General features: G+C 37.9%; 2 protein-coding genes across 2 annotated transcripts in view; one reads left to right on the top strand and one right to left on the bottom strand.

Moving 5' to 3' along the window:
- SerT (Serotonin transporter) overlaps window positions 1-12326 on the top strand; it is a 36370-nt gene that overhangs the window by 537 nt on the left and 23507 nt on the right. The gene's annotated exons all lie outside the window — the stretch shown is intronic.
- On the bottom strand, window positions 5616-8667 carry LOC135942323 (alpha-glucosidase-like). Its single transcript, XM_065488371.1, has 10 exons — window positions 8584-8667; window positions 8394-8536; window positions 8163-8342; window positions 7510-7670; window positions 7323-7448; window positions 7030-7268; window positions 6779-6977; window positions 6166-6421; window positions 5776-6115; window positions 5616-5723 (listed from the first exon to the last, which is right to left on the bottom strand). Exons 1-10 carry the CDS (start codon window positions 8616-8618, stop codon window positions 5648-5650), a joined length of 1755 nt encoding a protein of 584 aa, XP_065344443.1. The 5' UTR covers window positions 8619-8667; the 3' UTR covers window positions 5616-5647.

The following is a 12326-nucleotide window of genomic DNA, read 5'->3' as shown; positions in this document are numbered from 1 at the left end:
AACGTTTACTTTTTTCCTTTAAAAAAACTGATTACCAAACCATCTTATCCCAAACATGAAAAACGTTTTAGAACTGAAAAACATCATATTTGAGATGCACTTCCACACGGATTTTTGGCCGATTTACTTGCATTTATTGTTCGTTATGATTCAAATGGGTTAAAATTTTCAGATCCAAGCTTTTATGAGAGTTGATCTGTGACGGAAAATACTGATAAACTGTCGATCGTTCAAAATAATTCACTCAACTGGAAACGATTTTGGCCTTTTAATTCGGTAAAGAGAGTTTTTCATTTATTTTTTTTCGTAAAATTTTAGGTGAATTTGAAGTAATTAAAAATTTTAACTACTCCCTTTCTTTTTTCAATTTGAAGAAAATGATATCGTAGCGTTGTTATAGGGTAATTTGAATTTTGCTAAACTATTTGAATAATTTGTGCCATACAAGCATTCAAATTTTCTGCTATATCCTTCTCTTGCATTCACTCTTGTAATTATACTAATTTTTGTTATATTAAAATTAAGTGTTCTTTTTTCACTTCAAAGTATATTTATCAATTTTTCTCCATTCCAGTTTTTTCAATCTTTGAATTCAAAAGCAGAATATTCTAAGCTTAAAATCTAAAGTGGAATTGCTAACCCGTTAGCTGAAATTTGCAGTATTTAAATTTTAGAAGAATCAAGTAAAAAGCATTCTCTGCCGATATTCTTTGATTGGAATACCACTTAAATACATTTAATTCTAACTTTTACAGTTCTTATATAACCACGAAATTTGAAGTTCCTTTTCAAAGACACTATAAAGAGTAGAACGTTTTAGGCGATTGCAAAAATAAAAATTTATCCAAATTTATTCAATTCAATTATTACGATTAATTTTACAAAAGCTACTACCATAGGTGAACAACAAGGAATGGATAGCTAAATTACATTCGATTTGATTGCAGTTAAGTCAGCAACTTCCACACGTTTTATATAAGACAAATTTAGGAGCGCTTATTAAAACCATTAAAATTAAAATTTACTTTTGTAGTTAGTGCAAAACGGAATTTTTAATTTGTATTAAAAGAGTTTGGAAAATTATTTTGTAATAAAACTTTAAAGTGTCTTGCAAGGAAAATGATTCTAAGAGAATGTCCGAAATTACGCTTGGGATTGTATAATAAACATTTTGTTGTACATTGTACGCCAATAGAGCGTTTGACAAAATTCTCTTTTCTAAAATTAAATTGAACTCTTACATATGTTAAAAGTTCCAGATATTCAGACTGCTTATAATTGTTTCAATATCATACAAGCTTCCAAAATTTAAATCTCCCAATCCAGGAATATATTTTGACGGCAATGGCCCATTCTCTTTTCATTTTTCTTTACGTATGTAGATATTGTTTGCATTCTGTCAGCTCGGGAAAGGAAGTTGCTGTGTCAGAAGTTTTGAAACGATATGCATACTGCTAAAATGAAAGATATAAACCTTTTGTTGAGTCTTTCAAACTTCTCGCTGAGATTTCGCAAACGTTTCCCTTTTTTGCCGCATATTTCTGCTGCAGAAAGTTTGAATCGGTCGTGAAACGGATCCACACCGAGCCTTGCAGATTTTTCGGTCGCAAATTCTTAACGTCAGCTGTCGTGAGGGTAAAACATTTTACAATCGAACATTAAAATCTGTTTTCACCGCGGCGTACAAAGAACGGGTTTTAATAATTCGCCGAGCAAAAGGCTCGGAAGCCGCCTTGACACATTTATTCGATCAAAGGTGTTTCCTTCGCTTTTGTTCGGCAAACAAAGCGCGCATTTTCCAACGCGAGCGCGGCGGAAAATCGCAATTTCGCGACTGATCTCTCAGCAGACACAAAATAAATGCATGCGGCGGGCGAGAAGCCATTTGGGGTGATTGAGTGACGGACGACAAAAAAGGCTAGCTGGCTCACGCAAATAATGCGGCGCAGTGCAGGCGAATTAAAAACGCACGGTCTCGGTGGCAAGCGAGACCGCGGCCGGCAGGCAGGCCGCGCATTGAGGATTAATCAAGAATAATTGATAGGATGAATGGCTGTCAGTTCTTGGATGTGTTTGTGTTTGCATGCTAAATAGCGGGCGAAGCTCAGTAGCCGGCGCTGCACATGCAACAAATGAATCGGCGATTGACTCTCGTCACTCAAAGGTTTGCTTCGCTCGTCACACTGGGAACAAAGCCTTGTGTCAAAACGCGGCATCAAAATACCGAGCTCGCGTAACCTAAAGAATCCACATCGACTGCATTGACTTTATGTAGTAATTCGATATTTTATTCCTGCAGTATTCCCATGACGCTCGGATCAGTTATCACAATGCAGTTTTTAATGTGACATTTCCATTCCATCCATTCAGTAGCACTTATGATTTGTAATTTAATGTTCGACTCATTTGTAAGCTATTTTGTTTTAAGAATAACAAGTCCCTCGCAGATTTTACTCGTGTTTTAATTTATAGTATTCTCAAATTCGAGCTTACTGGTCGATTTGATGAAATAGTCTAGTTATATCAAAATCAGAATTTTTTAGTTACAATTTTTATTTTTTCAGCCAGATTTGTTAATTGATTAATATAAAACATCAAAGAGGCAATTTTTTCAATAAATAACTAAATAAATCACACAGGAGCCCGAGAGCCCACCAAGAAATAGAACAAGTTGGGATGAGTCGTTGCAAATACACAAAAAATATATTTGAATATTGGCAGAATGCTGACTGCAAGTAATAAATTAATGTAGAAGATTTAAGCAAACTACCTTGTGTTTGTGAATTAGACTTGAGAGTCGTTACACAAATAAAAAAAATAAAGTTAGCTGTAGGCAAGAAATTTGGAATTTTCAAACAGAAGTAAAATTTGCGGGTTATTCGCATTTTTAGGAAACAGGGGGTTTTATCGTGACTTTTTGGATTAATCTAGCATTTTGTAAGAATTTTTGAACTTCTTGAATTTTCTCATTTAGAGGAGCATAGAAACATTATTCAATTAATAATTTTTTGCAAATTTTGTTTCATTAAATAATTAAATTAACAATAATAGCATATCACACATAGGACTAGGTTTTATTGTCAGCGAACTTACCAATATGGTACAATATTTATTAACTTAATATTGTATATAAAAGAACTCTGAGACAAAAATGCTTCTCTTCTTGGACTGATTTGTATTAAATACATAGTTTGTTGTTTTGCAACGATATTGTGTGTCGACAAAATACTATTTTTATACATTATTTCGGTCGGTTTAGTGAGCACCAGCTGATAATTTTCGTAAGAATAAGCTGGATATGGAATGTTAAAAAACAAAAATTTCTTTTCTTAAAATTTCCCAAATTCACGAACTAAAAGAGATATGTGAGAGAGACAAAATGAATTTAAATTACGCAATCGTACAGCTCCCTTAATTGACGATTAGTTAATATCTCGGAGGACAAACAATTCAATTTCAATATTTATCTGACTCAAATAGGTCCCCCTTTGGTGCCATTACAATTAAATACGCAAAGTCGCCTGAGCCCAAATGACGGCAATTTGCAACCAGGCAAGACAAACACGCTTGAGCAAACGGAATTAAAAGCATTGGCATTTGAGCGCGGCACGCAAACGCAGCGGCGCCGATTTGCGCGCTCTCCAACAAAGAAAAGATAAGCGGCTCGTCTTTTTGATTTTGCACGAGTTTGGCATACGGCACGTCCGCCGGCGCGGTTGTGTTGCTGGGGAGCTAGCTAGAAAACGACGCGGTGTGTCGCTTTACGACCACCTGTTTTATAGAGCCACATAATAAATAAGAGGATTGCGCGGGCTCCAGAAATCGCACAAACGTATTCAGCAACTGACGCAGAAGATTTTATTGCGTGTAAAACTGACCTTTTTGTATATAAAGTACACCGGTGGCACACGTTTCTTTGATTGCGAGGGTTTCCATTATTTGCATATTTATCTATACGTTTTTATTTATCGTAATTCATTGCTGGGTTTTCCTATGAGTTTCAAACATATAGAGATATTTTCGTGATATAGAAACTAACACTTATAAGTTTTTTAAACCCTAATGATTTTATACCAATTAGGTATTGAAAGATGTTGACTTTTCAGTCAAAATTTATTGTTTTTTGTAGAAAGCTAATAGTTATAATTAAAGAAATTAAAGTTTCCTTAGTTATTTAGTGATATGTTAACTCAAAATAAATAAAATAAAATTGCATAACTGAGCTATCTTTCAACTTCTATTAATATAGTTGTGTTACTTATGCAAATTTGGTGACATAGAGTTTTTGGGAACAATAAAATTTTTGACTATTTTGACTCAGAAATATTTTTAAGAATTGCGTAATGAAGTTCTCATGCAATTTTCATTGGTGTCCTGAAAATTGGGAACTATTTCAAATCGGATAATTTTTAAGGGACATTAAAATTAAAATTAAATTAAGTAATGCAAGTTGCATCATAAATCAATAAGATAAATGATTAAGATATCAAGCTATCAGTAAATTTTCATTAATATCTAAAAAAGGGAACTATTTCTTATGTTTATTTTAAAGCTGTGGTATTTTTGACATTCAAAATAAAATAAAGTTGAAGTTTTTTACTTGCCTTGAAAAATATTGTCTAACTAACTATAGAGGTATGAAAAATAAATAAAAGCGCTTATAAACTGGCGTGAGATTTCGGTCAAGTTTATTCCTTCTAGCAAATCAGCAGGACAGATAAATGTTTCCCGCCGGACGTCATGCAGCGCTCGCTTGCTTGCTTTGATAATCATCAAGTGGAGAGGCCGCGCCAGTTCAAGAAGCATAAAGGCTCGCTAGAAATTAATCGAGCTGAAAAGATTTGAGCACCCGGCTTTCAACACTTTATGTAAATATTGCGTGGAAGTGATTTAATAAGCGGAGTCTCAGACTGTGGAATTGGACAAGGGCGTACATTTTTGGTCTCGCGAGGGCAGCGAGGTTGATGGATGGGCGACAGCACTAAATTTTTATGGATCCGTCGGCTCGGCTCTAATGTGTTGCACCAACTTGCAGGCGATTAAAGCACCCTTTTAATTTTGCAAGTAAAACTACACCTATAATACAGATGCGGGAAATGTTCGCATGCTTCTGCCTTCAATGGCATCTATCAAGAATTGAAATTTGAGGTTATCAATTTGATTTCACAATTCTTATATTAAAAATGAAGTTTTTGTTTGAATAAATAAAATTGGACGGTTTTAATGAGCTCTAGATGATCTTCCATAGGAGCTCACGTAAGCATCGTTCATTCTTGATTGCAGAAACTACGATGAAACTGCTTTGCAATGCTTTAATTCTTTATTCATCGTGTCCCTATTCTCTCTTTACTATGAAATGTAAAGTGAAACTCAGCATATAAAGTTTCTATATAACACAGACAAGAAACAAAACTATTGAGCTTTCACACTCAATTTCATTACTTTGCTCTACATTACTTTATAATATTATTAAAATTAGCATACAAAATTGCCTCGACTTGAATGGTAAAAAGAAGAGCTGCAATTAATTTCTAAAAGCATAAGAATAATTTTAGCATTATTACGTTACTCTTTATATCACTGTAACAACAACATAATGATTTAGATGAGCCGTCTTTTTATTACAAGAATCAATATTTATTGGTAATCAGACGAGCGGCAAGTAAGAAATCACAAGGCCTCCGCGAGCTGGTAAAACGATCGCGTCCAACCCAACAACGTCCCTGAAACAAGATATTTTTTTAAGAGTGCAACGAGACGCCTTTTTATATTTACCCGATTTGAAAATTAGACGAAGGTGTGTTAGTGTAAACGATGCCGGCGTCTGGAAGCTGTGCAAATGAGGCTCTAGCGTTTGCCTGCGCCTCTGAGTATCCCGTGTTCACCAAAACCAGGTAGCTTAGGGACGGCGGCTCTTCTCTCACAAAAGCGAAAATATGCTCTGACAGAACCTGATGATCAAATGCACCTGATTTGACAGAGTCCGTCTTTCTCGCGGCCGTCAATTTTTGGAATATTTTGAACGGGCTTCTTTCCGCTGCCCGTTGCGCCTCTAAATTCAGCGTCAAGTAATTCTCGTTGACCGGCAGCCAAGTTGTATTTCCGGTTGTGAATCCTTAAAATTCCATCAGGTCAGTGTATCAGTTTCAAGATTCATTCAATTACCTGCGAACGGCTGGTCGTTCCACTGGAAAGGAGTTCGCTCAGGGTCTCTAGAGAATCGCTGGTAGTATTCCGGCCCTGCGTTGCAACCCTGCGGATCTTGGGTTTGCTCCCAACTGACGAAGGTGTTGTCCATGTTAATTTCCTCACCGTAATATGTGATCGAGATGCCGGGCAGCAGAAGGTTCACCATGCTCAAGGCCATCGCGAATTCCTCGCCCTGACGTGCCCTGTTTCTGGGTTGGTCGTGGTTTCCCATCTTTTAAATTTTATTTTTTGCTATCAGTTTCTGACTCAGCACGAGATTTGCAAGTTTTAGACAATCGAATATTTTTCTGAGCTTCCAATTGTCAAATCAAGCAATTACAGCTATTTGAACCACTCCTAAAATCATCTATAATTGCCTAAATTGGCTAACTAAATTAAAAGTGCGAATTTTTTGTTGGTGAGAGAAACCTTGAGAAATTTTGCAGATGATTTTGAATCTAGATGAGTACATCCAAACTTTAAAAAATTAGAGGAAACTGTTTTAGATGTTCCCTACAAATTGAAAATCTCCTGTACATTTGTGAATTATGCTAAAAGAGTCTTTAAATTCACAGCCCTGAACACTCACCACCCAGTTTGCAGTGGCGTGTGCGGGCATGTTGTCGATCCATTTGTCGATCGCACCCTTCAGAGTAGACGCGTTGGTTTGGTTGTTGATGTCAAACACAAAATTAACGTTAAATGGAAAGTCCATCAGTGGCCTCTCCGGTGTTCCGTAAAATGTCATGGTGTCAACTATGTTATTTGTTGGCTCACTCATAATTACTCTGAAAATACTCTTTTGTTAACTATTAAAGACAAAATTTTCTAAAAAGTTACTTTTTTTCTCCACTGGTCAATTCATACTCTTCAACAACCTGCCTAAACTCCCACAAGATGTCCAGCGTTTCAGGCTGGTTCATCGTGTAAATGTGCTGCAATTGGCAAAACTGCATAGGCGGACAGTTGGGGTCGTTGGTTGGCGGTTCGTCTAGAAAGTCGATGTGCTCCACTATGTGGCCGGGGGCGTCCACGCGAAATCCGTCCATCCCGTTTTCTAACCAGAAACGCAGGACGTTCTGAGTGAAGCTCTCGTTAAAAGACGAGAAGTTTAAACTTGTATATTTAAATACCTTCATTTCCTCTATGACCAAAGGATTGCGGTAATCTAGGTCAGGCTGAGCCACGGTAAACTGGTGCAAGTAAAACTGCTGCCTTTGTTCGTTCCACTCCCAAGAAGAGCCGGCAAACGCACTTATCTTTCATTGCAAATGTTTCAGAAATAATTCAATTTAATTCAAACAGAAAACACAACGGTACCCAGTTGTTCGGGGGAATTTGTGTGCCATTTTCATCAATTCCAAGGGAGTCTTTCCATATGTAATAATCAGTGTAAGGATCTTCTCTGTTGATGGATTTGATAAACCATTCATGCTCGTCGCTCGTGTGATTTGGCACAATATCCATTACCAGTCGCAAACCTTTTCCACATGGAGTAAATTAATAAAAGCATGTCTTTTAACAAGGGCTGTTAATTTTTAAGACAATTTATACTAAATATTTTTCCAATATAGGTATAGAGATAAGGCAATTTACCGATATTTTCCATAATTTATTCAATATTGGATTAAACATGTTTCTGGCCCTTGATGTTGTTTAGAACAACTTTCAATAAAAAATAGGGTAGGTTTCCTAATGAAACTCAGTTGTAAAACTTTTCGGGCAGAAATCTATTTCCACCTGAAATTAAAAACAAATCCCTCGAGCTAAAATTTTTCACGCAATGGTATAGTCATCATATACATAACTTTTAGACGCATTTAGACAATTTTTGCAGTTTTAGACTGCCTCTAAGTATGATTTGCACAATTCTTGCTTGTATTATGGTCTTGTGACGATTGGGAAACACACTGAAAAATCATCGACCGTCCAAAATTCACAGCTGCGTATTAACGAAATTAAAAACAAAATACCAGCCTCCTTGACCACCCTGGCAAGCTCGAGAAAATCTTCCCACGTGCCGAAAATCGGATCTATGGACATGAAGTCAGAGATGTCGTAGCCAAAGTCCTTCATGGGCGATTTATAAATCGGCGACAGCCACACGCAGTCGATTCCAGCCTCAACCAGATGTGGGATCGACTCGGTTATCCCTAGATCCATGTACTCAATGTTTCAAATCAATTTTTTTCAAGAGTTTAAACCTTTGATGTCGCCAACACCATCGCCATTTGTGTCTTTCAAAGATCGGGGGTAGACCTGATAAAGTGTGGCGGTCGGCCACCATTCCTCGTTTTGGGCCTCTGTCGGCGGCGAGAAAAGGCACAAAGCGAGTAGAAACAAAGCGCTGTAAATGAGCGCATTTAGAAAGGGCAAGCGAATATTAGGAATTACCTTCGCATGTCTGTTTGTCGTCGAGCGTTACTCATTAAACAATTTCTGGGCGTGTCTTATCTGCCTGAAGCAAATGAGATAAGATTGTTCACCTCTATCAGATAATTAAAATCGATATGCATCAAATAAAACTTGTGCTAATTAATTTTGCAAGTCACTTTTGTGTGTGTGAACAATGAACACAAATTAATTTTAAATTGAAAGTTTGATTTACGATCAGAGAGGGAAACTGCCTGGATTTGAAACTGATACTTAAATTTGCTGCGATGGTTAGATAAATCTATGGGGGTATTGATTTGCGTGTTATATATTGGGCCGTATGGGTCCATGTGCAAGTGCAAAATAGCTCGGGGAACGAAGCAGCTCGCAACTCAATACGCGCGGCAGCAACGTCAGTTCGAATTAGCTAATCGAATGAGCTTGCAAAACGAGAGCAGCGGGGCCAATTGTGTGTCGCACTATTAATTTATCCATTGTGCTCGCGGGGCCCTTCGGAAAGAAGCGGAGCAGCCACAAGCAAGGGCTGTCAAAAGACTAGCCGGGAAGCCTTTCGACCCTGCGCATTCACAAAGTCGCTGAGACCGGAAGAGAGATTTGCACTTGCTTACGGCCTCACATTCACGGCAAAGATGAGGGTTCGCTGGGGGATATGTGCGTTCTGAGATATTGCGATTTTCAAAGCAAGCAGCAGCAGCAGGTGGTGCTATGAAGGAGATTTTGTTCCAACCCAAGGATTCTTTCCTAGCGAAATGATCGAGAGCAGAAAATGCTAGTCATCGGTATGCTTTCTTACTTCCTACAATAGTTTGAGTTTTAAAATTTCCCGCTTTTTTAATTATTGTATGATTTTATAAAAAATACTGTAGTAAAAAAAATTGAAAATCTTCTTATTTAAATAATTAAATTTTCTCAACTGATTAAGTAATTTACTATTATTAACTCTTAAAAAATAATATATAACTAATATTAATAGGCTGATTCATTATTGAAAGGCGAGCTCAACAATTCATTCATTTACGTTTGAATCGCTGAGCCTTGGGTTTCCCGTTCGCGATGTTCGCCACGCTCGAACGGCTATTCTCACCTGAATATCGCGTTTCGCCCTTCGCATGCCGCGGCGGCCCCCTGCGAATCAGCGATAACTCGCTCCTCACTCTGCTTTATTTTTGCCAATCCAACGCGTCGAATTCCGCGAGTGCCAGCTTAGCGACAAATTTGCATATCGCTCTTTTCGATTATACACATTTAATCCTGACCGTCGCCTCGTCTGCAGGCATTCAATTACCAGACCGATTTTTCCCGCCAGTAAAAGCGACTCGGGAAAGTAAAAGAATGTCATCACGTTTTCCAATCTTGGCTCAAGAATTTACTCAGCAATCAGTCCTGCACTGCAATTCCAGTGCGAAAGAGAAATATCAAATATTGAGGAGGGAAAGTAATCATTCTCTGTACATAAGCGAAATTGCATGCGGTGCGATCTGAAAAATTCAGGCAATATTGCAGCAGCGAATTCAGCATCAATGTTTACTTTCACTCGAGTAATCTTTGGGCTCCCTCTCTCATTTCTTACTGTAGCAAAACCGTAAAATATTAAACACAACCTGCGTCTGCACGCATTCTATGAAAGCAGCAGAGATATACTTTTCATTTCAAAGCACAGCGCACACATGGTGGCGGCGGCACGGCTTTCATCAATTTGTGATTAATTTCACTCTCGATCGGCAAACTTTGAAACAATTTTCTCTCGACGACCACCGCATGATTACATTTTTGACATTCTGCGAGAAGAAGTTGCGCGGTAAATTTCTGCCGCTCTAATTGATTTTCGTGGCTGGCGAGATACTCGAGTGAAGCTGCAGACAAAGCATCCCTCGTCTCTGTGTGACAAAGGGCTGCAGCTGCACTCGTGCTTTTTGCCCTTTCGCAGAATCCACCGCGATTGTCGATTTGCATTTTGAATAATTGTTTCTCGTGCTGAACTAAAAGCGCGCGGCACAATGCGGAGATGAATATTTATCATCTTCCGGGTAATGCGCGAGATCAACCGGCTGTCTCGTTCACTCTGATTTATCTTATGGACGCAGAGTGGCCTTTTTGCTGCCGTGCATTCTGAGAACGGCAAGCGATAAAACGCAGTCGGGCAGAATACGTCTGCTTTAAGTTGGCGCTACCTGTTCCGCGTGTCCTCTGCAAACGCGATCTATTTGTCGATATCTTTACAATCTTATGTATTGAAACGAGGAAGGACCTCGCATTTTCCGAGAAAACACTGCTGGCTTGCGGAGGAAAGTGACATTTGCATATTGGTGCCATGGGACACTATTAGTTTGATAGTTTATGAGTTTATAGACTTGTAAATATTGGGAACATTAATTATAGTGGCTATATGCTCTAATATTTATAGTAAATCCAAATATTTTAAAAATTGTTTTACAATATCTGCAAAATTTTAACATTGATAAAGTATTAACAAATATATTTTTTTTAAACTGTATAGAAATACTTACAAACTAATTATATAAATTACTAGTTTTTAATATTTATTTTAAACATTAAAATCAAATTTTATATTTTTTAACATTTTAATTAAAATTATTAAAGTTTATAAAAATTTAAATAAATTTTTCATCAATTATATAATGCTGCACCCTCCCATAATCGCTTCTGATAACAGATGACCAAGTGTTAGGTAATTTGTGCACTACTATGAAAAATTAAGGGGCAAAATAATTTAAAAATATATAATATTTAATGAAGATTCATCATGGTCAATTGAATTTGAACCTTAGCTGATTTTTTTTTAGCTCGGTGGCGGCTGGCCATTTTCGCCGGTGGCTGGCGCAGCTTAGCCAGAGTCACGACGGCTGGAGGCTGTCCACGCGGCTGACTGAAACCTCTACTTTTTAGTGATACGTTAACAAAAAGAGATCTGGATCACCAAAATGTTCAAAGATAAATTAAAGAAACAACAAATGAGCATTCTGATGGCGAATATTGGCCATTCTTTGCGTCCCTTTAAAATGATGTACAAAATGTGTTTTTAGTTTCTAATAAAATTAAAAATATAAGTGCAAATCAAATAAATTTTTCTTTGCATTGCTGACAGCCGATAATCAGCATGAGCATCAATTTTGTGCCTTGAGAAACGTTTGGAAGAGATTTATACGCAACAAATAAATCTCTGGTGGGTCATGATGGAAGGGAAAAAACGTGCGTCTCCCTTTCTGCTTTCCACCCTCTCATAGACGGGCTGCCCCTCAGAATTTATAAAAGGCGCTCTCAACCCTCGAACTGAGAGAGCAAACACCATGCATAACGCGTCTCGAGCTCCCTCGATATCGCATCGGAACACCTGTAGCCGCTCGGCACGACAGCGGAATACTTAAAACTATATGAGAGAAATTTATGCAGACGGCAACACGCAGTAAATCGAGTGTGTGTCCAGTGAAATTCGACACGGAGCTGCAGGGAGTGGTTTCATTTACAGGCGGGTAGCTAATCTGGAAGCCCGCGATTCACCCATTTCGTGGTATTATAAAGTCCCATTCTATGGCGAAAATGGATGGCAGCGGAGCTGAATGTTCAAATTCGCGGTTTCTCTTTCACTCTTGACTCTCTTTATATAGTGACGTATGTAAATCGGGTGAGCATAAGCCAGGCTCTTTTTTTAAAGCGGCGCCCTTGACTGATACGGTGCGGTTACCATGATTAAATGGAGCCCGCTAAATTGTTACGCTTGCCAA

Source organism: Cloeon dipterum, chromosome 4 (genome assembly GCF_949628265.1).
Source record: "Cloeon dipterum chromosome 4, ieCloDipt1.1, whole genome shotgun sequence".
Lineage (NCBI taxonomy): Eukaryota > Metazoa > Arthropoda > Insecta > Ephemeroptera > Baetidae > Cloeon > Cloeon dipterum.
This window is presented reverse-complemented; position numbering and strand designations above follow the sequence as displayed.

What these genes read in the sequence shown, in the direction of transcription:
- LOC135942323 (XM_065488371.1), bottom strand. Translation starts at nt 8,618, where the DNA reads ATGAGTAACGCTCGACGACAAACAGACATGCGAAG. An exon ending in AAATTCCCCCGAACAACTGG is followed by an intron (nt 7,449 to 7,509) that starts GTACCGTTGTGT and finishes TTGCAATGAAAG; the next exon opens with ATAAGTGCGTTTGCCGGCTC. An exon ending in TTGACCAGTGGAGAAAAAAA is followed by an intron (nt 6,978 to 7,029) that starts GTAACTTTTTAG and finishes GAGTATTTTCAG; the next exon opens with AGTAATTATGAGTGAGCCAA.